Source organism: Octodon degus, unplaced genomic scaffold (genome assembly GCF_000260255.1).
Source record: "Octodon degus isolate 3935 unplaced genomic scaffold, OctDeg1.0 scaffold00020, whole genome shotgun sequence".
Taxonomy (NCBI): domain Eukaryota; kingdom Metazoa; phylum Chordata; class Mammalia; order Rodentia; family Octodontidae; genus Octodon; species Octodon degus.
Window position 1 is genome coordinate 5,506,985 of NW_004524596.1, and position 26,959 is coordinate 5,533,943.

General features: G+C 47.2%; 1 protein-coding gene across 2 annotated transcripts in view; it reads left to right on the plus strand.

Moving 5' to 3' along the window:
- Vit (vitrin) overlaps window positions 1-26,959 on the plus strand; it is a 150,400-nt gene that overhangs the window by 118,413 nt on the left and 5,028 nt on the right. Inside the window, exons 8-12 of one of the 2 annotated variants that reach the window (XM_023711281.1) lie at window positions 6,394-6,456; window positions 9,889-10,036; window positions 20,227-20,330; window positions 23,474-23,700; window positions 25,828-26,341. In XM_023711281.1, the coding sequence (XP_023567049.1) occupies window positions 6,394-6,456; window positions 9,889-10,036; window positions 20,227-20,330; window positions 23,474-23,700; window positions 25,828-26,341 (1,056 nt within the window). The remainder of the gene's footprint in view (window positions 1-6,393; window positions 6,457-9,888; window positions 10,037-20,226; window positions 20,331-23,473; window positions 23,701-25,827; window positions 26,342-26,959) is intronic. The other variant, XM_023711282.1, reaches the window with a different exon arrangement.

Consider the following 26,959-nt stretch of genomic DNA (forward strand, 5'->3'; position numbering starts at 1 on the left):
ATTATTTTGAGAACTATAGTCTGTCAAATGCAGTTGGTCCCATCCCCAGTCTTTTCTTTGGTACCGGGAATTGAACTCAGGACCTTTTACTTGTCAGGTAGGCTCTTGTGCCACTGAGCTACATCCCCAACCTCCCATTCCCTTTTATTTAACCTCGTTGTCCTCCAGTTCTTGAGCTCTGTGAGCCACGACTTTTCCCATCTCTTTTGTATGCCCAGTAGTTACACTTGGCCCCACAGACTCCCACAGATGGTCCTAGCTTCCCTCACATCTTACAGCTTCTGCTGTTCCTCTCTTCCTCCCTGAAACTTTGCCCTGGACTTCTGCAACCCTTCCTCGGACTCTCAGAGTCCCCTGTCTTTGGAAGATTCTCACAGAGCAAAGGTGCTCAGACCTCAACTCGTCACTAGGTCTCCAGCAGGAGGTGAAGGGGGCTGTAGTCAAACGCTCTGAGCAAAAGCAGGTACAGTCACCAGGTTTCTTGGGTTTTCCTCAGCCAGCTCCCACTGTGGATCATGTGATTCGGGCAAATAGCCCAGTTCACCTGCTACAAAACTATCATTTCACAGAATTGGGAAGAATGATATAAAATGCATCTGGTCTAATTAACTATCAAAAGCTAAACCCCTTATGACATGCCATATGGAAGTTTTTCCCATATCTGATAATTTCATGGGGGAAGGAGTCCCCCATCCCCTTCATCTGGAGGCTGGCTGTGTTCCATATACCCCGTTAGAACTTCATCCTATAGTTTGTCTAAGCCAGTGCTTCTCGAAGTGCAGTCCAGGGAGCCCGTGAGGTCCTCCTGTGGACTATGGGTTCATGAGAACTGATTCTTCACAGATCTCAACAAAAATAACACGTCATAACAAACTGACTGCAGAGAAAGACTTCAGATCCCTGCTACTTTCCATTGTGACAGATGTTGGAGTTTGTCACTCTTCTCAGAGAGCTTTTGTGCTTTGGCAAACAGCTTTCATTAAAAATAAGATTTATGGGAAAATAGAAAAGGTGTATTATTTCTGATAGCTAAACAGATCACTACCTAACATTCTATTTCAAGTGAGAGAATGCAATTTTTAATTTCTAAATGCTAAAAAATCAGCAGCTGCAGGCCACACAAACAAAAGGGGGTCGTCAGTAAATTTTCTAGGAATGGACAGAGGCTGACGCACTGAGAATCCCTTAATAATACCTGAAACTAGACTTTATGTCCTTCTTGACGTTTCATCTTTTCTAGAAGTTTCTCCAGTCCTTCCAATGGGCTGGGCGTGACATGGCAGCACATGCTCCAGCTGTAGTTTGCTAAGCTTTGTAATTCAAGGCACCCAGAGCAGAATACCACGCTGTGCGCCAGGAAAACGCAGTCCCCCTGAACCAGTCCAGGTCACCTTTGGAGGAAGCTCTGCCTGGCCACTGGCTCATCTCACACTACACTTACAAGTACTAAAATCTCCAGGATTATTTTTCCCTTGAGCTTCTACAGAAGCAAGTCGCCCCACTCCTCTCTGTGCATGGCTGAGTTTGTAACCCAGGTTGGACTCATACATTTTCTCCCTTAGACCGGGGTGATCTTCCTGAGTCTCACTGCTGTCATTTAATGGGCTGACTGTCACCCCAACCTATGTGCCCCCTGCAAAACTGCTCAACATTCCACCTTAATCCATCCCAGTCACTGATAGAAACACAGGCATAGCCCATGGGACTTGGTACTGTAAGCCCCGCTCCACCTCCTCCTCTGTGTCAGGTCAATCCATGAACAGACACCAGCAGTTACACGTGGTCTGACAATGTTGTCACCAGCCTTGGTATTTTTGTCTCCTCCTCTGAGGACCCCAAGCTTATAGCTCATGAGCAACTCATACCCCTAACCTACTGTGCTCCTACCCACAGATGTGACTTCATACCCCCTGACTTAAACCACCATTCCCATTACAGCAAAACTTACTTAATTTAAAAAATATATTTCACCCCATGTCTTACAAATAGGGAAGAACTTTTTCCAAATTTTAGAATTCTGCTGCTGGAGTTTGACCTTCACAGATCCCAGCTCTCCCTGTCTTAGCCTCGTGTCTATGGGGCAGCCTCCCAGCGCCAACCCCAGCCCTCCCAAAGATCTCTCAGAATCAGAACAGGAGGGCCTGTACTAGTCCCAGCCCCCTGGTGTAGCAAGATCCTGGTGGTCAAATTAGAACTTAGTGACCCCTGAGAACCACGCATAAGCTGGGGACTTCATGCACAATGAGCTCCATTTGAGTCAAGTAAAATTTACGGTCCTGAAAACCCATGGTCACAGGGTTAAAGTTTCCATGAGAAAAGGCTTGGAGAACCCCATACAGTCTTGGAGGGTCACCAATGACAAGCACAGGACTATGGATGAATAGCTGGCAGGACAGTGGGTGCCTGGGACTTCAGATTGTCCCCAGCCTTCCCTGAAAGTCCCCATGCAATGGGCTGCTGATGTGGCAATTCCTTGGGTGCAGCTGCTGGGCTCTGGCAACATGGTACTAGGGGGAAAAAGTGGGAGGCTCGGCCAGTCTCCAGCTCCAGAGGCCCACTGCCTTCCCAACAGCCAGCAGTCATGGGGAGGCGCTCAGGGGCTGAAGGGGCCCCCGGGCTTCTGTCCCATAGCACGTTAGCACCCTAAGGACCAGATGTTATAGCTCCCACTTGGGTCCTGACCTGAGCTGGCAACTTCAGGCATGCAGGGAGACAGAAGGAGATGAAACCCATACAAAGACTGTCACTAGCTCTGGAGGAAGCAGACCTTTTTGAAGACAGCCACCTTAACAGGAGTTGCCGGTGGCCGTGCCCACCCCAGCCCTTCACTGGCCTAACCGAGTGCCCTGATGATGAAGCGACAGCTCCGCCTCACCAGTGCTCAGCAGTGGTTAGGCACAGGCGCTGGAACTCGGCTCTGCTGCTCCCCAGGTGACAGCTTTCTCACTGGTAAGACAGCGTCCCAGTCATCCCCAGTCCACAGGGTCATAGTGACTTACTTCTTATAAAGTGCTTCTGTGGGAACCAGATGAGATCCAGATACCCGTTAATGGCGTCTGTGTTTCCGCCATGGAAATCGCTCAGAATCAGTACTTCCTGGAGCTCCGACTGCATCCATGGGATGGCTAAGCAAAGAGTCACAAAAGTGAGGCCCTGGCTTGTTTTGTTTTGTCTTAAAAAGAGTGACTTACACTCTTTGGAGTGATCACACACACCGACCTCTTCTGAGGCTTTTCTGTTTGAGACAGGGAAGGACGGTCGTTATGGTCTCAGCCTGCACAGGAGAAGCCAGCAGGTGAGCTACAGGTGGGTGAGGCTGGGCCCAGGCCTGGCAGCCCCGGAGCCATCTTCTGACTTCCCTTTCCCCATTCCCCTTGCTCCTCCTTGAAAACGTTCTCACAAACTTACTTCTCGTTACTCCCAAGTCCGAAAACACCAGGGCTCAGCTGTACAAATATTTTTCAACCCTTGGCTTTTCGATGAATGCATTGGTTCAAACTTGTCCCAAAAAAAGATGAAAGTGGCATTAATAGAAAGACAAACTTCCAGGACAGAAACAAGAGGCTTGGGAATGCCTGACACCAGGGAACTGTTTATCTCCTATTAACATGTTAGAGCACACAGCATTCTAATCTTCACTGCTTTCAAGGTGCTTAGGCAAGAAAAAATGGGGGGCAAAAAGTGGAAAATGTCATCTTTTTTGGACTAGATCAAAGTGCTTATTTTCACCAGTAGGTGGCAACAGAGTAATAAGGCTAAAAGGAGCAAAATGTTGAAAGAGAAATCCTAAATATTTTGAACATGGAGACGAGATCACCCAAGCTACAGTTATTTCCTAAGAAATCAAGGTCTCCAGATGTTACCTAACACACAACTGGGTAATGGCTGAGCCAGACTAAACTCACTTCTCCCCGTTACACCAGGATGTGCAAGAGCATGAACTGTCTTCTAAAATTGCCTGGCTCTTAATCACACACAAAAAATAGCACAGCTTTTCAGTGTGCAAATAATTCCTGTTGATAGCAAAGCACAAAGCCTGCATGAAATGAAACCATTAATTATACTCTCAATCTCTAAGAAAGGGAAGAAGGCAGAGAGGGAAAGAGAGAAGAAAGGAGAAAGGACAGCGGCCAGTTCTGTGTTCTTTCGAGGCTTCCTGACATGTTTGAGTCACTTCTGAGCCCTCCAAGCTATGATCTCCCCAGTGAGACCACGAATTATTGGGTGAGAATCTCCCCTTCACTACCCCTCTTTCCACTCTATCAGCATGTTTGTAACGAAGGACATTAAACATTTCCCTTTGTGTAGACTCCAGGTGTCACTCTGCTTTGTTCTGCTTAAGGCATATGGAAGTAGAAGCTCCACTCCATTGCTGCTCCATGGAGGGGCCGGATTTGTTCTGTAAGGCTTCCCAACAAGATAATCCAAACAGGAGGTTATCAATGAATACTGAGTGCTAAAGAAGTACAAATGGGGTGGGGTGGATGGTTGGATAAATGGATGAATTAATTCATGAAGATAGATTGGGTCAAAAATTCCAGACCCCTGTAATGAAATTTTTTCAGTCTCAATAATCCAAGAAGGAGCAGACATAAATGCCATTTGGGTTGGGCATGCGATGACTTCCTTGCCTCTGGAGGCATCAAAGCTCCGGCCAGTTCTCATTTGACAGCAATTCTGTGAAAGCAGCCTGAGACGGTGAGGCTCTGGGTTAGGGTTGTGGAGGTCTTTGAGTATCCCAGATTCCATGATCCTTGGTGTCTAGTGAAAGCAATAGGCAACAATAATGATGCCATTGGCTTTAAGAGTTTTAGGTGGGGAAATCACACTGATTTAAATTGTGGTCCCATGTTCCTTTGCTGACCTTTCTTTCACAATTAGGAAACACCATTCTAGCGATTCACTTCAGAGGTTCTTCGGGGTGGGTGTAAGTAACAAGTTTCCTTTTAATTTTGAAGTTCAGGAGAAACAGCCTTGTGGAAGCTGGAACCAGTCCTTTTAGACGCAGGTAACGCCACAGCCAACCTCTCAGTCCCTGTCAGCTCAGGACACGGGGAAGCAGAGACCAAAGAGGGTCTCCTCACTCAGCTGGTGGCCCGGCAGGCCAGGCTCTCTACAGTGTCCACGCTGTCTAATGACCAAGACATTCGGGTCCCGCAAACGGCACGTGGAAAGATCTGTAAGATGATCAGATTAACAAAGGAGAGAATAAAAACACGAAGACAGAAACGGGTTGTATTAGACACCATCTGGCAACACTTGACTCCTCTTTTCTCTACCTTGTTTACAAAATCTTATCCCAGTTATTTGCTGCTTTGAATGTTTGAAATTCCAACAAACCAAGCCTCACAGGCCTTGTATTGGTGGGGGAAACCGATGGGTGGCAGGGGAGGATGGAGGGGCCCCGGCCCAGCTCGCTTCGCTCCCCCTCCCTATGGCCTACAACTCGGAGGCGTTTCCCTGAGAGGCTTTCTGGCTGAGAAACTCTATGAAACACCCAAAGTGAATTTTTTAATGATGTGAGGAAGTGGGGTGAGCTAGCTGACCTTTGATGGGAAGATGAAATCATGTGCTTTGCACACTGGAAAAAAATACACCGGAGCGCCAGGAGAAAACACACTACAGCCAGAGTGAGGAGGCAACCAGCACCTCTCTCTCCACCCTGCCAAACTCCGGAACTTTGGTCGTCCTGAAAACTGGAGACTCACTTCCGGTGGAGCTCTGCTGGGGAAACCCGGTGGTCCTACCCAGCCAAGAGGAATTCTCCCTTATTGTCTTCATTTCCTTAAGTGGCCTACTTGTGAACTCAGTGTGCAAATGTTCTAAAGAACCGCCCCCACCGCTGCCAGGCTAGAACTCGCCCCCTACGCAACCTCTCCCAGCTCGAAGTTCTCTCCACCTTTTGAATTACTTTCATCTGAGCCCTTCTTCCCAGGTCTACATCCAGCTCTCTTTCCATCGTCCTCTTCCTCTTTCTAGATTGCCTGAAATGACCGAGGACCAACATGTGCTAGGCACAGTGAAGGCTTGTGTGACCAGGCACACTGGCTGACCTCAAGATCTTCAGAATTTTAAGAGGAATCGTGTATCCTGGCAACGTTCGTACTGCTTTCAGAGGAGGAAATTAAGGCTCAGATCAAACAATTTAAGATGAGAATGCAAGTCTCCCGATTTCAAATAGCAATGAGTACCCAACGGAGTATTATCTTTAGCAGACTGTCAGTAAATTGTAATTTATTCTTATTTTTCTCAGGATAGGAGTGATACAGAAACAAGCTAGGCATAAGCCAGGCCCCTGAGCTAGGTGTGAATACCGCTGGGTCCCCTTCCCTGGGGCAAGGCCAGATGCTTCCTGTACTTATAAGTCACCAAAAGTTTTACTGCTCTTTCCAGGATTCGTTCCAAAAGAAGAATTAAGCACACAAGCTTTGGAGCCAGTATCCCAGGGAGATCCGAGTAAGTTAATTGACAACTAAAAACCCAGGGTGGTTTTGATATCTGATCTGCTCTTTCTCTTCTCTACCCACTCACTCCCACCCAAGGCTGTCTCTGTCCTGCCATGGATCCATTTATCTCCTCTCTTCTGTCACATTGTTCTAAGGAGAAAAGAAAACTTTTGAAGGATTTAAACTGTGTACATGAGGAGGAAAAGATCAGATTTTTAAATATCACTATGGCAACAGGGTACCAAATGGGAAGGAACGAGGACAGAATGGCAGATGAAAGGGGCAGATGGGCTATTCATCAGGGACAATGGTCCCATGGAGGTGATGGTGGCCAGAGCTTGGAGGTGGAAGTGGAAATGGAGAGAAATAGGCAAATTCAAGAAGCACAGAAAAGAAAGAATCTACAGGATTGGGTGGAGGTATGAGAGAAGAAACAGAAAAATGATTTCTGCCACTGGTAAATAGTACTTCAGTGAGGAGCACAGGATCGAGTAGGTCCGGGGCAGGGTGAGACATTCATGTTGGTCATCTTCCATGAGATGTCTAGTTGCATAAAGAGATGACTGCTCAGGTCCGATATTCAGATAGATCAGCCCAGTCAGGAACTCCAAATTGGAGTTGTGGAGCAAGATGGTGCCTGAGAAAGCACACCTGACAACTGTTTTCCTACAACCACACCTAGTTGAACAGGTATGCATGCCAAACTACCCACACAAAACCTAAGGAAGGGCTGGTGAGATGGCTCAGTGGTCTAAAGCACCTACATAGAACAAGCTTAGCAAAGCACAGAGACCGCGGTTCAATCCCCCAGCACCACATGCCAGCCAGGCCCGCCCCCTGGTGGGCTGAGCTGGACACACACACAAATAAATAAATAATAATAATAATAATAATAATAATAAACTAAGGAAACCAGGTTATCATATAGTCCTCTGTCCCTTCTCTAAGTTAATCTTAACTGGATAGTAAAATATATCCAAAAAAGAAAAAAATTAGAGTTGGAAAATAATGAACAACAGTTCAACATTGAGTCTATGAGAACAGAAAATATGACCTTAAAAATCAGAGTTGGAAAATAATGAACAACAGTTCAACATTGAGTCTATGAGAACAGAAAATATGACCTTGCAAGATAGAGCAGAATCAGAAGAAACAGAGGAGTTAAACCTAAAGGACTAGGTACCTGAGGATACCAGAAAGGAGGGACCAGAGAGAGAGCAAATGAAAATGATGTAGTCACCTGCACACTACAGAAGACAAGCACTTGCAAAGTCCCCTAGACAGTAGCTATAGTCCACCATCAATGGGCTGTGAGCTTCAACTGTGCTGCATGTGAGAATTACCAAAAGAATCATTTTGCTTGTTGGGTTTTTTTTTGTTTTATTTCTTGAGATAGGGTCTCACTATATAGTTCAGGCTGGCCTTGAACCCACCATGTAGTCCAGGTTAGCCTTGAGCTCATGGCAATCCTCCTGCCTCAGCCACTACGCCCAGCCTGAAGGCATTCTTAAAATTTAAGATGCCCACATCCTGACATTATCCTCACATGCACATGTATCACAGAGTCTCCTTGGACCCGGCTAGACCAAATGTTGTCTGAGGTTCAGCACGTCAGGATCACCAGAGAATTGGTTACAAATACAGTCTTTGGTCCCCTTGAGAAGTGCTACCTAGAGTAACTTCCCAGCTTCTTTATTCATGGACGTGGCATGAGCAACTCGTATAGGTACACAACTCTGAAACATGGAGACATTAATCTGCAGAATTGTACCATGTTGAAGGAAACCAAAGCTATTAAGGGAACTGGCAGACTGCCTCTCTTTGACACCATATCTTACCTTTTGGGCTTTGTCTTCCAAATCTGTCTTCTATGACTGCATGAAATGTCTCATGCTGAACATTCCACAACCCAATTCTGCCTATCAATGTCGATGCCATCTTCAGATCGGTGTGTTTTCATCTCATTATAAGAAAGCCTCCAAGTCTCAGCCATCATGAGCCCTGAGCTGGAGCCACTGTCCTTGAAACGCCTTCGGCAAAGAGAATCAAAGGCAATCTCAGCAGCCATCATGGCACTGAGTCAAGAGAACAAATAGAGAAATAGCTTTCTTTTATAAAGCCTAAGAAGTGAGTGTGCCATTCCTGAAGGTACAAAAAAGTTTGAAGATATAAAACATGAGGGAAAAAAGCTATCTCACAAGAGAGACCCAAATAGATGCCACAAAAGCCATATACTATACTATTTTACACTTTAAATAAATGAAGGAAGGAAAAATCTTTAGCCTGTACTCTAATATGCCCCCTACCCCGCGTGCAAGAAAACTGTTTCTTTCTTTCAGAACCGGGGATTGAACTCATGTCCTTGCACTTGCCAGACAAATGCTTATTCTACTGAGCCATCTCCCTGGCCCCTAGAAAACCGTTTCAAAATGCATAGAACACTAATCTGCTGACACCTGGAAGTGAAACCCATCTTATTCAGGAGTGCTTCTCCAACTTTTCTGTGTGCGTGAATCAGCCGGGCGCCCTATTAAACTGCAAAATTAATTCTGTAGGTTTGAGTGGAGCCTGAGAGACCACACGTGTAGCGGAGTAGGTGCTGGTGGGTGGCGAGCCCTAAAGAACGTCACTGCCACCTGCTGGCAGCACTTTACACTGCAAGGCCGAACCTAGAAAAGAACGAGTTGGTCAGTTCCGGAAGCAGCCACGGACATAAGAAAGCATTCTGATCTCTTCTGCTCCTTCCCAGGCTTTTGTGGCATCTCTAAACTCCCAATTCTTTTCTTTTCTTTTTTTTTTCTTTTCTTTTCTTTTCTTTTTTCTCTTAGGAAAGGGTCTACAGGGTGTTCAGGGTCTCACTACTGTCTACAGCATCCCAAGAGCTGGGATTACAGGTGTGAGCCACCGCGCCCAGTCTCAATTGCCGGCTCAGCGCGCCGCGGGGGCGGGGCCGGCACAGCAGGCCTGGGGATCGAACCCCTGGCCCCTGCTCCTGCTTGCAGGCGCTTTAATCTGTAAACTCCCAATCCTTGATTTTGTTCGTTTCTATCAATCCTCATCTCAAGGATTATGCTTGGCTATAGGCAATTGTGGAGGCAGCAAAGAAAAGAACAGGGGAAGCCAGCTAACAGGAAGAACTGCTAGCCCCTGAATGACCAGTCCATGGGCACAGTGGCACACACCTGCATCCTAGCTACTCTGAAGACTGAGCCAGGAGGATCGCAGCCTGGGCCCCTTAGTGAGACCTTGTCTCAAAAAATCAAAGTGGCTGGGGTGTAAATTAGTGTCTGAGTAGGTGCACATACCCTGAACATTGCCTCCTCTTTCTCGCTTTTTCCTCCTCGGAATCTCAGGGGACGGCAGAGAAAAAGGGGAGCAAGGGGCTGCGCAGGTGAACGCAAAGGGAGATGACTGCAGTAACAGCCCTTCTTCCATTTCCCAGACTGCAAAGTTGACCTGTCGTTTCTAATCGATGGGAGCTCCAGCCTCGGCAAGCGTCGCTTCCGGATCCAGAAGCAGTTCCTGGCTGACGTGGTCCAGGCTCTTGACATCGGCCCCGCAGGTCCCCTGATGGGTGTTGTTCAGTACGGGTGAGTGCAGGTAACGTTCTGAGTTTAGAGCAGAGGGATGGCGTTTGCTTCATTTGATGCTGCGCATAATACCGGCATGTTCTCGAGCACAAATCTGTTGTTGTGTAACATAAGTGAAAAAAAAACTGGAACAGTCTGGATGCCAGTCAAGAAGTATGAGCCTTTCTGAAGCGACAGACCACTTAATAAACACTTGTAAGCAAATGGTATTTGCCATGTGGCTGATAAAGTAATTATTTGTCTGAGAAGTAGGAGAACGGGGGTGCAAATCTTAGTTTAGCCACTTGTTGTGTGGCCTTGGACTGGACCTTTGCTCTCTGACCTCCCCTTCCCTCCCCCGTCTGCGTCTGCGGGTGCAGCAGGTGAAGTCCTCGTTGGCCCTTGGCCATTAGGACTTGTGTTTGTTACCCTGCAAGGGAGGCTCCAAGAGGACCCAGTGCCTTGGGCGGCGTTCCCGTTTCCTCTAAATAGCCGTGGGCCTCTGCCCTGCTACCCAAAAAGCTCAGGAGGCCACGGGAAGACTGAGACAGGTGGCCCCACCCGCCAGCTACTGGTCACTCCAGTGACTGTCCCCAGGCTGCTTTATCAGACAAGGGTCAAAATTAAGGAGTTCTATTTCTGTTCCAAACTCAGCCTTCTTTTTCTTTCTTGTTTTGGATAATAAATCAATCTCATCTCAAATAAGTATAGATTTCTGACTGATAATAAATGCTAAAAAGAGAGAACAGGTGCAAATCTCAGATTTATGTCTAAAATGGGTGGGTGGGGGGGTTGATCAGCAACTGTTGGGGCCTGAGACAACTATGCTACCTTTCATGAATGACCAGGGGGCTGCACAGGGTCCCCTCCCTCCACCGGCAGCTGTGGTTCAGCCCTCGGAAGTGAAAACCGGCCAAGAGCTGAGTGCCCCAGCGGCAGCTGTGGCATATGCACTCCCCTGGAAAGCAGGGGAGGTGACAACACCCAGGAGGCCTCCAAGCTCTGCAGAGGCTTCCCGAGGATTTCATGAAGCAGCATCTTAACTGAAATCATTCTAGCAAAGATGTGAGAATGCTTATTTATTAAGTTATCCAGAGAAACAAAAGTGCTTCGCTTTTTCAAAAGAACCTATAACATTTGCATTTTGAGAATTACATTCCAATGACACATTTCATTCTTTCTTCTTGTGGGGAAAAATTAGTAGATTAGCTAATTGGCATTTACATGTAGTCAAAGTGAAATTATATAAAAAATAGCTAATTGCTATTAATGCCATATCTCAATGTCGAATGAATTATCTTAAGGCTTTGGATGTGAAATAACATTTTTTTAAAATATTGTTTTGTTTAAAAAATGTTAACCTATTTTCATTCCTGTGTTAGTTTTTCAGATAGCAAACAAATGGGCTTTTCTGTCGGGAGAAAATACAAGTATTTTAGTAACAGATGTCCCTAGTCCATTTTATGAGAGGGTTCAAAGCATGGTACGTTGTCTTGCATTAAAAATAGCTGCTATCAAAACTGAGTATACCAAAGTTTATAGCAAGATATGAAACTAAGGTGATGAATTTGTCAAGGAAAAGAAAAATGGCCCCAGGATAATGTTATGCGCCAACAAGAGCGTGAATTAAGGGACAAATGTAGCAGGAAAGAAAAACCAATAAAGATTACTTCTCTCTGCTGTGGTTTGAATCCCCCCCACCCCCACCCTGTGCCCCATGCTGTTGTGCTGGAAACTTATTCCCCAGTGCAGCCGCGTTGAGAGTTGGGATTGCTGAGGTGACTGGGAATTGACTCATGTTACTATCGAAGGTATGGTGTAGTTACTGGGCGGCTGGGCTTGCTACTGAAGTGAGTTCAGCCTGGGTCACTCCAGCTGTCCCAAGCACCCTTGCCCTTCTGCCTTTTGGCATGGGCGCCCTGAATGAAGGCGAGTTCCAGATGCAGGCTTCCGAGCTTTAGTCTTTACAGCCTACGGAACTGTAGTAAGAAATGTTTCTTAGCCAGGCAAGGAGGCGCATGCCTCTAATCCCAGCATTCAAAGGCTGAGGCCCGAGGATCACCATGAGTTTGAGGCCAGCCTAGACTACATAGTGAGACCCTATCTCAAAATAAGTTAACTAAATAAAAGTAAAGGATAAAAGTGCCTGCTTAGGCAGATGCAGGGACTGGGAGTTCAATCCCCGGGACCTGCCATGCCAGCACTGCCCCTGGGGCATGCTGAGACTGCATTGGGACTGGGCATGTGGTACTCACCTATAATCCCAGCTCTTGGGAGGCTGTAAACAGGCAGATCACTAAGAGTCTAATCTATGCAGTGAGACCCTGTAGACCCTGTCCTAAAACACAAAGAAAAAAAAGAAATAGAAATAAAAATAAATAGGGGCCAGGGAGATGACTCAGTGAAATGAACACTTCCCTGGCAAGCGCAAGGGCCTGAGTTCAATCCCTGGTTCTGCCAAAAAATAAAAAATAAATAGTCCTTTTCTCAATAAATTATGCAACCCCTGCAGTGTTCTGTCATACAACTCTAAACACACACACACACACACACACACACACACACACACACACACTCCAAAGCATGTTCTATACTTGCCTAATGTGGTTAGCATTTACAAGAAAAGGATAGCCTTCATGCTTTCTGATTGCACTTTCTAAATGCTCCTTGGTGTCTGCCCTTTTTCTTCTCAGCTCCCTATTCAGAGAAATGCACGTGTCTTCCTCCCTCTTAGGACCACATCAGCCAATCCATCATCTTCACCTTGCTTTGGCAACAGGGTGGGGAAGAAGCCCAGTGAGCTGCTGCCAGGCGATCTAGGTGCTGACCTCAGCCCTGCTGGGTGACCTGAAGCAAGTCACTTAACCTCCCCATGTAAGTGGGGCTACCTGAAAGCACAGCGGTCGCTGATGATTTATGAGGCCTCTGTCAGCCTGCATTGTGTAATTCAGCAATGGGCTTTGTATCCAGAAGACACCCGGTAAATGAGTGTTAGACTAACAGACTACTGAGTCTCTTCCATTTCCTTCCAGCCTCAGGGTCCCCAAGAAGTGGGTTGACCTAAGATGAAATGATGAGTCACATCGAAGTTGTAAATCCACCCCTGGGAAGACAGAAACAAAATAAATTAGAGTGCAGTCTGATGGGGCTGAAGGGTGACACGATTATGCAGCTGACCCGGCTTTGAGGATCAGGCGTCCTGCCCTCCCACATGTTCCGCTCACTCCTTTCTCCGTCACATGCAGAGGATGGGGTCTGGCAGCAAAGGGTAGGAGGTAGAGGCAGGTCCAGCGCCTGTGGACTGGAATAGAGATCTGGGAACCTGATTCTTCGCACAGTGTTCTGAGTCCTTGCCAAATTCTAGAGCTCACATATTAGTGTTCTCCAGAGAAATAGAAGCAATACAACGTATATCCAGACAGGATTTGCTCATTGACTTAGATGACCAGCGGCGGGACAGGTCCCCAGTGGCCACCTGCAAGCAGGAGAGCTGTAGAAACCTGTAGGCTCCCAGGACAAGAAGATGCTGGCCTCGAAACAAGAGGAGGGAAACTGATCAGCGCCAGCCCAAGGGCAGAGGCCTGGGAGTCCTGCAGAGCTGCTGGTACAAGTTCTGGTTCGAAGGCTAAAGAATCTTGAGTCAGATGTTGAGGGTTGGCAGCAGGAAAAAAAAAAAAAAAAAAGCACCTGCTCACGTACATCCGCCGCTTTCCCCGTCTGCTTGTTTGATCCTTCTGGTCTCCCAGCCTACAGGCTGGGCTGCTCGTGTTCTGGGCAACTCTTCTCATGTAGCTCACTGACCCGCAGGCCAGGCCTCTCTGGAAACAATCCCCACTTTCTAGGCATCTCCCCATTCAGTGGAGTTGACAACCAGAAGAACCACCGTGCTCACTGCTGCCCCGTCACCACCCCTAGGTGCACAGTCAGAGGTCTGCAGGAGCTCCGTCCCTCTTCTCTCACTCTTCGCCTCCCCTTCTCCAGACTGCATATTTATCACCCTCCTCCCTGTCATCCCTAACACTGGGAGGGGTGCTGAGCTCTGTGGCTGGCTTGGTAGGTTCATGGATCAGCAGCTTGAGCATCTACTTCCCCCTAGCAGGAAGAGAGTTGTGCAGGCTGGCTTTCTACTCTTTCTAGTACGTAGGTGGAAATATTGCTACTAATTCCCAAAACCAAAATATGCAAACACTAAGACCCTACTCCCCCTTCTCTCATGGCAGGAAAGGTCCCAAAAGCCAGTGTCTGATCGTAAGTGCTAGGTGTATGAGCTCGCCACTGTGCCTGGGCTACCTTGGCTGCTCTGGCAGAGTTCATACCTGTTCAATGAAGGTAGAGCATCTTCAGGCTGAGCCAACTGGTACCCTAAGAGACAATTCTCCCCTCACTCTGCAGCCACTGGACTGTCCCCAGGGACATCTTCCTGTTCTCACAGATACGCTTCATCTCACTAAGTCCATAAAACATCACATTTAAGCCAGTAATAAAAATTAAATGGATAAATATAACTGGATTATTTAATTGTAACATGACTTATTGAAGAAAATGGTTTCGTGAGGTTCTTCCTAGAAGACATCTGGGGCACTAACATTTCTGTGTGGGAGTAAAACTTTGCTGGACAGGCTCACGCCTTGTGCCTGAGTCAAATCAGCAGACTTCGGGACTCAACAGTTAGATTGGGGATGTAAGACCTGACAGGCTCCAAAGGCCTCTAGAATCCAGGGCTTTCCAAATTTGCCCGAAATGAAAATCACCTGGATTCCTTGCTTTAAAAACTCCCGTCCCTGCTTAGGCAGATGCTCAATCCACGGCTGCCATGCCAGCCCTGCCCCCAGGGTGATTGAGACTGAGCGTGGTGGCGTGCACCTATAATCCCAGTACTTGGGAGGCTTAAAACAGGAAGATCACTACAAGTCCGATCTGTGTAGTGAGACCCTGAAGACCCTGTACTAAATACATTAAAAAAAAAAACCTCCCAACCCTACTGAGTTTGGGATTTGTTGGGGGGTCTGCTGTGCTGTTTAATAGGTGCCTCCAGCAACTTCATCATCAGGGAGGTGGTACCTGCGATCACGCACCTCAATTCTCCACTCCGGGTCCCTGGGCTTCCCAGGGATCCCTGGAGCTCACCTCTGCCTGGTTCCCCTGCTGCCTCAGCCCTCCTGAGGGCCCGTTTCCTACCCCACATGTGAGCCTCTCTGCACACAGCCCACACCAGGCCTCTGTACCTTCTCTTTGTTAGTCCTACCTCTTTTCCAAACATAGAACAATTTTATATATTTTTCTTCAGCTAGAAACCTTTTTGTTTATTTGCTTCTCTTGTTTTTAAAGAAAATATTTGATGCTGCTTAGGGAAAAAAAATGTTTTCCTTTCATAAGAACTTCCAATAAAATTACAAATTCAAAGACTGCTAACATAAAAAAAAAAATAGTGGCATCCCTCCTTGACCTTTTGAGACATTTCCTGCCTTATTCCAGTTTCAGTTGCTATGGCAAAATACCTGAAGTGGGGCACTCTGTGAAGAAAAGAGTTTTATGTGGCTGACAATGGGAGCTGTAGAGCGGCCCCAGCTTCTGCTCTGCACTGGAGCCGTGTGAGAGTAGCGAAAGATCTTGCAAGATGCAAAGGAGGTGCCAGGCATCCTGAAAACAAGCCATTCTTGTAAAAAGCAAGACTGCATTCATGTCCCTGGAGGACAGTGGCCCCGAGACCTACTGCTCCTCCACGAGGTCTCATCTCCAAAAGTTTCCCCCACCTCAAGGCCACCACCCTGGAGGCCAAGCTTCGGGCACGTGAACTGCTAGGGGATAAACTGTTCTCAAAGCATAGCGGCCTCCGTGTCTGAAGCATAACAAGGCTAGAGTGTCAGACCACCATGTCCACATCCCAAAGAAGGACAGATGTACCTACGTGCTCATGTGCTGTGGTCCTGAGAGTTGCCACAGGCTAGAGTGACAATTTAGCATTCGTCCCCATGACTGAGTCAGCTTCACAAAGATTATTAATGTTCACTGTGTACTAAGTAAGCGCTACGACACTTGCCAGGGGACATTGGCATGAAATTCTTCTGAGTGGTTTGGTTCCATTTGCCCATGAGACCCTTGGTGGGTGACATCCTGCCTTTCCCTCTTGTAATCATCAATTTAACAATTGGAAAGTGTTGCAGAGACCCCCCTGTTCCAAGTTTTCAGTCCATTAAAAATAAACAAGTAAAATAGAGATTCTGTACTTTAAAACTTCACAATTTAGTAATGGAGGCATTTTTTTAAAAATGACATTGGGTACAATCAAAAGCACCTATTCATGAGGTGTGTGAGTAGCCCGATGGTGTGCTGCCGAGCACGGGCTTGTCCACACGTGTGGTGTAACAGGGACAGGGCATTGGGTGAAGCTGCAGGCACGGCGGCCGGCACCTTCCCTAGGGACGAGCTGGGCCAGGAGAGGTATGAGCTTCTTGTCTTCTGCACGTGTACTGCACACCTGCCAGTTACCTCCTGACTGCTGGCACTAGGGATTAGAAGTCCAGAGGAGCATGCGCTCTCCGCAGAGATCCCTAGGCTTTGGGCATTCAACTATTGCCAGTTGGCCTGCTCACTAAAATTCAAGTTTATTTGCAACCCAAAACTTGCAACTTGAGGCATTTTCATGTACAAAGGTGGGGAAGCGCTTGAGTCACCCAGAGCTATGGTTACGCACGGTAACGCTGCCTCGCTCTGCTCTTTCCCTTTTGTCCCAGGATCCTTTGCGCAGCTGCCCTAGCGTTACTTTGTACCTTAATGCTTTGCTTTGGTGATTTCACACTTAAAGTGGACCCCAGTCAGTGCTGAAATCCTGTCTGCAGGAGGGCTCTGCGGGGGCTCTGTGCTAGATGAGCCTCTCGCAGGCATGATGCACAGCGCTGCGGGCTGTGAGTTCAACGTCAACAAACCAATAATCCGTACATTTGGGAAAAGGAAGACAAACATGCTGATCCATGTTTAAATCTGATCCGTAATGTACTGAAAGAACATCTATAGTGTGCGATGAAGCTATGGAAAAATAGCAAAGAAGCTTAACTTTGCTTAACTATGCATTCATGAAATGGTGAGTGATTAAAAAAAAAACCCTGATGGTCAGAATTTTTGTGAGTATAAAATTCATATTGCCTGAGGTCAAGAAAAATGTGAAACCACTATCAGCTAATGTTTTATTATAAAAGAATACTGGATATAAGATATAATTAATGTATAAGGGCATATATAAGGGTTGATCAAAATACATGATGAATACTTAAATTTTAAAAATATATTAAGACGCTACCTTGCTTTGAGCACACTTACCGGCCATCCTTGCCATCTTCTGAAGCAGTTCTGCAAGTCCTCTTTTGTGAGTGTTTTTACAAGGTGTGACAGAAGGCACAATATGGTGCCACTAAGTGCCATCCAACAGGAAGTCAACCTTGTAAAAAAAAAAAAATGTTACAGTGTGACCTCATCCACCTTGGTCGCTAGATGACACCATGCAACTTCTAGCTCTTCCCCAAAGTCACAGTGACCATGAAAAGCAAAAGTTTTGAATGGATTCAGGACACCAAGGCAGCCACAGCAGTGCAACGCAAGATGCTCCAGAAAGAGCACTTCAGAGCAGCTTCAGAAGTGGCAAGAACAATGGGAAAAGTGTGCTCAGAGAGGGCATTCAGTGTTCTCTTGGGAACACTGAAAGTCCAGTCTCAGAGGAGCCCAGCCCATTTCACTGGAGAATGGCTCACTAATGGCTAGGTCAGTGCTGTGGTGACTTGGTGGAATAGAACTACCAAGATTGAGACTCATCAGCATGTAGAGTATGGGACAGAGAGAAAAGATCATTTTGATGAGAATATGGGACATTCAGAGGCAGGGAGCCTGGGAGGAAAGGAGAGGGAACAAGAGAGGGGGCATCAAGTTATAGCTACACCAAAAGCCCAACCAGAAAGTCTAACAATGGGACTATATTAGTCTATTTTGTGCTATGACAATGAAATACCAATGGTCTAACTTTACAAAGAAAAGAGGCTTATTTCAGTCACAGCTATGGGAGTTCAAGAGAACAGTGCAGGATGAGCTGGGCTTTGGTGGGGACAGACTTATGGGAGGCGTACAGGAGACAGAAGCAACACTGCCCCACTGGAAGATGAGTCTCAATTCTGGGTCTGGCTCACTCACTCAATCTCCCTCTCATAGAGTGCAGGGACCCCACAAGAGCCACCTTCGTCCCTCTGAAGGATGCTGTCTTGATGGCCTGAGGGTGCCCAACTAGCCTCACCTCCACGTGACCTGTGGGCTTTCAGTACTGTCATACCAGGAGTACGTATAACCCGAAGCACATGAACCCTTGGGGACACTCTCTCATGGTACCCAAACCACAACAGCTTCTTGTGATTTTTGAGTAGGGGAATTTTATAGTCATAAATCAGGACAGAAGAAGCATCCTCTGACAGACAGTGTCCTGCTGGGATTGCAGAGAAGAACAAAGAATTTTATGGTACAATCAGCCAGAAATAAAAGAACTTGAACTGGGGGGTTCATTCTAGAAATAAAGGAACAGGAAAAAAAAATAAGTAAAAATAGACATGGCTGCTGGGATGTGATGGATGGGCAAGTTTTATGAATGAGTTAGAGCAGGGTACCTTGGGGGCAAATATGATCCCTGAGGAATCAGTGAGAATATAAACCATCAGCCCAGGAGCCTGGAGGGAAAGAGTAGGACAGTGCAGCCCTAGTACTCCCCCCCTGCAGCCTCAGAGGGTGACATTTCGTGTTCTGCTCAGAGGCCCACATGTTCAGCCTGTTGCTGACCACTCTACTGCTGTTTGTTCCTTTGTTTTCTATTTAACACTAACTACAGAACTTAGTTCTCACCTGGTGGGACATCGCACTGGGTTTTGCCCCACCCTGATTGCACTTGTTGTAAATTTCCCATCTGCCCTGAAGGTGGCTGGCTCTGCCAGGTTTATTCTGGTGACATTTAGGTAAGCCCTCCTCTGGGTAACTCACCTTGGTAAAGTAGAGAAGGAGGGATGATTGGAGAGTTGCAGAGTGTGTCTCCTCTCTTTTAGGTCCTGGTGACTGATGCCCCGGTGGCTGCCCTGTCCTTGAGACATGCAAAGAATCCACCAGAACCATGAGGTTGCCACCTAAAGTAGGATAAAGCAGCTTCTCAGTGGAATTATTTCTGGTGTTTGTGGAAAAGTTGCTTTCTAAAAATCTCCTCCCATCTTGAGGTCCTGGTAACCTGAGGCCTGGACTGGCTACCTAGTTTGCAGGTCCTCCTGCTTAGAAATTACTAAGGCTTTCAAAATGGAATCAGCAGAGTGCTGAACCAAGCAGGTGCAGCCCTTGACACGTGCAGGGTCCCTGAGTGGCTGCCCAGGGTGCACCCACAAACTCTGCTCGGCCTGCCGCTCTCAGTGCACCATGCGATGGGAGCTCACTCCACGTCCCACTCCACTCTGCTGTGGTGCAGAGCCTTTGACTCGCCGCTGCCCTCCACTGGGTCACAGAAGGTGCTCCACACCCTCTGCCCAGCAGCTCCCAGACCTGTTCACATGGCTGCCCTGTTGAGACTTCTCTCCAGAGAAGGGGCTCTTGTCTCTCCTTTGGACTCAGTAGAATGGGTGTGGACCTTCTCTGAGATTTCAGCAGTCTTGTCCAGTCACAAGAGCCACAGGGTGAGAAAGGTACAGTGGTCTTTCTGGTGGAATATTCAATGCCAGGGATAACCCCGGAAGTGCCAGGTATAACCCTGGACATGATGAACAGCTAAGATTGTCTTTCTGGAGACTAGAGTTTGGGGCAACCAGAGGGATCCTGGGGGCTCAGTAGATAGGATCCTTCCTTTTGCAGAATCCCACTTGACAACAGCCCTGGATGTTGTAGCAATGAGTTTATGAGGAAGCTGAACTCCAGAGAGGTTAAATGACTTCTCCAGACAGAGTCAGGAGACGACACAACTGAAAGTTGCACGCAAGGTTTCCAAGACCGGAAACAGCCCACTCTTCTCCATCTGCAATGTGGAGGGTCTCAGTCTTCCTGTTTTCCTATCACTGTCCACTCTGGGACATTTTATGAACTACAGCTTAAGGCTTTGAAGCAGCTTCTATTGTATGCTTAAAAAACAGAAATTGAGCATGCTTTCTGCCTTCCTCCAAAGGTAATAGCTTTCCAGCTAATTTTTATTTCTTGTTCTGACTCCTCAGAGACAACCCTGCTACCCAGTTTAACCTCAAAACTCACATGAATTCTCGAGATCTGAAGGCAGCCATAGAGAAAATTACCCTGAGAGGAGGGCTTTCTAATGCAGGTACGTGACCCAGATAATTTTGCCTCATTACCATGGTTCTCCTTCTACATGGTTGTCTTGGGGGGAAAAAAGTAATAATCCATGAAGAAATGACTTATGTAACATCTGTACCTTTTCCAAAGCGTTACCATGGATTCAGGTAGCAAGAATCATTAAACCACATATGCTGCAGAGCTTGATCCTTAGTTCTTCAGGGTGGCAACTTTCTTCAGGACAAGCAGGATTGCTGTTGTTACTATCTCCTGGTTAGCCTCCAAGTCACAAATTATTTAATAATTTCTGGAGCTGGCGAGATACCTCAACAGACGAAGCGCCTGCTTAGGCAAGCACAGGGACCGGGGTCCTATCCCTGGCATCCCATGCTGCATGGGCCCCGCCCCCAGGCACACTGAGCAGGCCACCAAGACTGGGAGTGGTGGTGCATGCCTGTAATCCCAGCACTGGGAAGCCTGAAAACAGGAGGCACACTACGAGTCTGAGCTGCATATTAAGACCCTGTACCAAATAAAAGAATATAAGTTTCTTTTATGTTCAAAGAAAATAAAATTCCTGGGGCCACTTCTGTTCAGGAAGCCCCTCAGTGTCTTTTGAGAGTCTTCCTCTTATCAAGGACTGTTGTAGTGATGACTATGCAGAGAGAGAGGCATATTCACTGCTTCAAGAAGTTTCCGATGCTGCTCGAATCTTTCCATACATTGGGCAACATGAGCAGAAGTCCCAGGTCCAGTCCTCAGTGGGGCGCATCCATTCTGTCAATTCACCCAGAGGGGACTGGTCACTGGGAAAAGTTTACACTAAGCATTTGTAAAGACTGTCAAAGAGGCCCTGCTGATGCGTTACTAATTTATACATAGCTCTGGGGACAATAAGGGAGGTGACTGATTATCTGCTTCTTAGGAATTGGTTTCTACCCCCAGTGTCCAAAGGAGTGGAGGAAAAAGCCACAGTTGCTTGGCATTGAGCACATGCAGGAAGTAGAGCTGTTTTGGAGGGACCATCCCTGGAATTACAGCCTCTCTGATGAGTTAGTTCCAGTCCCACCTCCCTGCACATCTCTGCAGTGGCCAGAACATTAGTAACTGGTACATACAGAGTCTTACACCTTATAACAATAATAAATACACACTAGCTAGAGGACTGCTCTCGGTGCCCCCAAATCCACGCTGCCCTCTCTGCAAACATTGTTTGCTTCTGCCTTGTTCTTACTTCATGCTCATATTAGCAAAAGCCCCATGAGGGAAGCCTTCAGAAAGCACTCAGCTTCCCTGACGAAGGACTGTAATCCAGGTGGTGTGCATGGCATGCTCTAACTACGCCTCCGCATTGTTCAAGGTTTGGCTTCAGAGAACAGAATTTATCCATCTAATGTAAGCACAGAGGCATTTATTTTGTGGTATTAAATATTTTGAGATTTATGGAAAGAGCTGAAAAAGCAGACTATAGGCTGAACCTTCGGAGATAACTTCTAAAGGCTTCTTACAGAACAGGCCTACATGGGAGCTGCTGTTTCTCCCAAGATCAGGAGCGCTTACAGCTTATAGAGGTTTCAATCCCTAGTCAGCTGGCTCCAAGGCAGGGCAGCACGCAGAAGGGCATGGCAGGGGGAAATGCTCTTGGCGTGAAGGCTGGAGGCAGCAAGCAGGGAGTCTTCCTTTTCCTTCTTATTCCATTCATTCAGGTTAAAAGCCCATTGGTTGGTGCCACCCACACCTAGGGTGGGTCTTCCCATTATCCACACTTAGCATGATACTAAACCAATCAGTGGGCTAGTTCAGTTATCATTCCCATAATCCAGTGTCTCATACCCAACAGCCTTACCTATGGGTGCAAGAGGCTTTGCGGGGACATCTAGATATAACCCACAACAGCCAGGAAGTCACCATGATCATGGAGCTACTTCTACAGTAGCCAGCGCAGGAGCTATGCCCAACCTGTCTCATTCACATCCACAAGAGGAACACTGCACATCATGCTTCCTCAAGACTAGTGAGGGCTGGCCAGACAGCTCAGCGGACTAAAGCACCTGCTTAGGCAGGCACAGGGACCAGAGTTCGATCCCCAGAGTGCTGTGCCAGCCCTGCCCCTGGGGTGCGCTGAGGTGGTGAATGAGACTGGGTGTGATGGAGTGCGCCTGTAATCCCAGTGCTTGGGAGGCTGAAAACAAGAGGATCACCATGAGTCTGATCTCTGTATTGGGACCCTGTAGACCCTGTACTAAATATAAAAATATTTTTAAAAGTAAAAAAGGCTAGTGAAGCTAGCAAACAATGCACCTCTGTTAACAGTGTCTCTGGGAAATAAAATACAGATTCTTGCCAGTAGAACTAGAAGTACAGCCTCTGTGTCACTTTTGTCTTCTAAATCTCATACAAAGGCATCTTCGTGGATGTAAAATAAAACTAAAAATCTACATGCAATAGAGTATGCAATTTTCAAATTTCCAGCCTCTAGTTTTAAGCTCACTGCAAAATAGGTGAGGCACTGACCTCTGATTCATTGTCACCTCCAAACTTAAGGTCAGATAGTATAAAGGGGAATGCATGGCTCTCTGTGTTCTACCTAATTAAGACAGAAAGAAATGCTGGGTGTGTGGGGCCTTGAGGGAATGATTGCTTGGCCGTGAAAGCATTTCTTCATTGCCATGGCTTCTACTTGCTAAGTGGTGCTTAGCAAGTTCTATGCAGTCACTTTATGTGGGTTCATCAAGACTTTTTGTCAGCAATTTCCTATGTAACTATTTGATGCTTGCCTTTGAAAGATAAGATGACACCAACCAGTAGAGTCAGAATTGTGGGTCAAAACTTGAAAGGCTCTGAGTGTAAGGTATCAGTGCTAAAGTTCAAAGAATGTAGCATTTAATTCATTTGAGACTCTCTGGAAAGCTATGGCCCATCTATCCAAATGGATCCTCATGTATACAAAGTACTGCACATAATTTTGGGCATTATGTGGACACATTGTGAATGTGCTAAGTGCTGCTAAAGTGGACACCTAAAAATAGTCGTAGTTTAAAGTAAGCAAACAAAACCTGGGGAGGGGATGAGTGTGCTTTTCTGGACCTCTTTGTGCTGCTGTGGTCTGTGCATGCAATTCCATGCTTAGCATGATCGTTCTGAGCACAGGTTTTCCTCTTCTTCTTCCAGGCCGGGCTATCTCTTTTGTGACCAAGAACTTCTTTTCCAAAGCCAATGGAAACAGAAGTGGTGCTCCCAACGTGGCTGTGGTGCTGCTGGATGGCTGGCCCACAGACAAAGTGGAGGAGACTGCAAGACTAGCAAGAGAGTCAGGAATCAACATTTTCTTCATCACCATTGAAGCTGCTGTTGAAAATGAGAAGCAGTACATGCTGGAGGCCAACTTTGCAAACAAGGTGTAGTAACTGCCTAGAGATTCACCCAGTGTAAGGCCTCCCCGTACCCTACAAAGTTAGGTGCCACCAAGACTTTTCTCAGTCCATTCAGTGGGTATGAAGCTCACTGATAGATAACAGGACCTCCAGTGATGGACGAATAAGTCTAGAACTCGGATTCACTTCTCAAAGCAAAACCCCACATCAACCTGAGCCCAGCAGCTCAGAAGCAGAGGCGGGGAGCAGAACTCTTGTGGGAGCTCTTCCTTGTTCCTCCTACGGCACCAAGGCAGCCCAACCAGGCAGCCCGACATAGTGTCATACAAGCACACAAATATGCGCATGTATGTATACCCAGCCTCTTACAAACACACATGCACTCTCACACATGCACACAGACTACTAATTAATTCATCTGAAAAATAAGACAAGGGAGCGACTGAGTAGGTCAGGAAGATGGTGTTTCCAGGGAAACTCCTGGATGCCATGGCAGTGCCAACTGGGAGAAGAAACAAGATCCAGGGGCATGAGACTTCCTGCTCCCTTTTCCACACAAGCCATCTTTGGGATTCTGTATAGTTGGACTCTGTAAATCTACTTCTGAAAAGAAAGTGCTCCAGCTTTTTCGGAGGTCCTCAGGCTCCTTGTCAAACTCCAGCCACTTCTTGCTCCTTCACATCCTCTTCTCCCTGACTTCAAAGATATGTGTGGCTCATATTTCATTTGCTCTCTTCCTTTTTCCAAATTGTGTCCCAAACACAGATTTCTCAGGACTCAGTCCCTGGTTCCTCCCTCTTCTTTCCAGAAGTCTGCATCCTCCAGGGTCATTCTCGGGGTCACATCCACTCCCACATCCCATCTCCTGGCTGCTCTTTCCCATGCCCAGTGCCTAATTCAAGTCAATAATTCACAATGGGCTATCTCCCTCTTGAGTCTCCCTGGTTTAGATTTCTCAGTGAAACCCCACTCCTATTTATGAAGCATTCCTCCAGTCCTACGGGCTGCTTGCTCCAGATCCCTTGCTTTTCATTATTACTTTTCTGCAGTGTGGTCCCAGCCCAGCTTCCGGGCTCCACATGGGTCCTGTGCCCAAGTCAACTAGTGTCCTGCTCATGGCTAGCACCACCACTTCCTCCTGCCATGGCCCAAACTCACCTTGGTGCCAGCACTCACCTACCCAGTTCATGGAAAGTTTTGTGAACTCCATCAGAGTTTCTGCAAATTAGCAACAACAAAAATATTTCCTAGGAAAGTTTTAAGCCACCTCTTACTTCAAAATATCTTTTAAAATTCCACAAGTTCATCTGTAGTTGTCAGGTCTGGTACCCTTGATGACCCCCAAGGCAGGAGCAGAAAAGAAGTCCCCTCCTTAGAAACACTGGCACAGTCTCTTCCAGGGTTGCACCAACCTGTTTGCTCAGTGTTTATTTGCAGTGCACTTCAATCTGGAACAAGCCTGAGAACAGGTAAATAAATATTCATTTTCCCGGAAGCAGAGCTGTCGGGAGGCCAGGGCTGGGGTTCTGAAGGCCGCAGACTGGTGTGCCAGTTGCAGGAACTCTGGAATGTTCCTTCACCACCGGCCCTCTGTTTGTTCTTTTGCAGCAGAGTGTTATCATTCCATCTTGTAGGGTCAGAGTGGGGATTTGAAGAAGGAATGGGTTTGGTACAGGGGGCAGTCTGCATCTGTGGGTTCCTTTCCTGCAGGGAGCAGGGCTGCCCTGAAAACGTTTCTTTAGCCATACCCTGCATGTCTCTTCTGTTTTCCCAAACAGAACAAAAGCTTTTTTAAGTCCTCTCATGATTGGTGCCCACCCATGACACCCATGCAGCTGGCTGCCTGGACCAATGATCTGAGGGGCCTGGAGAGGTACAAAGATGAAGCTCAAGTCAATGTTTTCCATTTCCCTAGGAGACACTGAGCAAAGAGGGGGTTCAGATCCCAGCTGAGGGGGTTCAGATATTGCTAGAGGGGTCTTTGCCTCTGTGAGTGCCCTACCAGGCAAAGAAGGAGAAACCACACTACAAAATTAAGCACAAGAAACAAGAGCCTGCCTTGTTACCTGTCTGGTGGCCAGCCACAGGTAATGGAGCTAGACTGGAGGACTTGACCTCTGACCCGGCGGTGTCTCCCTGTCTGTCTTCCAGGCAGTGTGCAGAACAAATGGCTACTACTCTTTCAATGTGCAGAGCTGGTTCGGCCTCCACAAGACCGTTCAGCCCCTGGTGAAGCGGATCTGCGACACAGACCGCCTGGCCTGCAGCAAGACCTGCCTCAACTCAGCCGACATTGGCTTCATTATCGATGGCTCCAGTAGCGTGGGGACAAGCAACTTCCGCACAGTTCTGCAGTTTGTGGCCAACCTCAGCAAGGAGTTCGAGATCTCAGACACGGACACACGCATCGGGGCAGTGCAGTACACCTATGAACAGCGGTTGGAGTTTGGCTTTGACAAGTACCACACCAAGGCTGACATCCTCAACGCCATCAAGAGTGTGGGGTACTGGAGTGGTGGCACCAGTACAGGGGCCGCCATCCACTATGCCCTGGAGCAGCTCTTCAAGAAGTCCAAGCCCAACAAGCGGAAGTTAATGATCCTTATCACAGACGGCAGGTCCTATGACGACGTGCGGATAGCAGCCATGGCTGCCCATCAGAAGGGTAAGGCGGGCCAGCCCTCAGCCAGGAGCTCAGGCCCCTTTCTCGGCTTGGGGGCCAGTGTGCTTGTGGGGACCAGGAAGCTACTGGCCTTTTATGCACTGTTAGTCTGTGACTTGAGAAAGTGTTTAAAATCATAGGGAGACTATTAGGAGAGTAAGCACTGTGGAGTATTCAGAGGGGAGAAGAAAATAGCCAAGTCATACCTAAATGTCTTGGAAATTTAAGGCTGCGTGTTACAGTGACTTTTTCCTATATAGCTTGAGTCCTGAAGCTTTTCCCACAAGGGCTGAGACATTAGAAAAGGGAATTTGGTCCATTAGTTTATCTCTGTGAGACACATCATATCTCTAGCTCAGTTGAAGGCACCACATTGTGTTGGTGATACTTAAAGAATAATATTTTTAGCCGCTACCCACTTTTGGGAGTTTGGAGAATCAAAGAAATTTTGATTCCAAATACTTAGAGTGATACTTCCCTACAAAAATGTCTAAGTCAACAGAAAGTTTAAAAACATGAAAAATGAGGGGCTGGTGAGATGGCTCAGTGGTCTAAAGCACCTACTTAGAACAAGCTCAGCAAAGCATCAGGGACCGCGGTTCAATCCCCCAGCACCACATG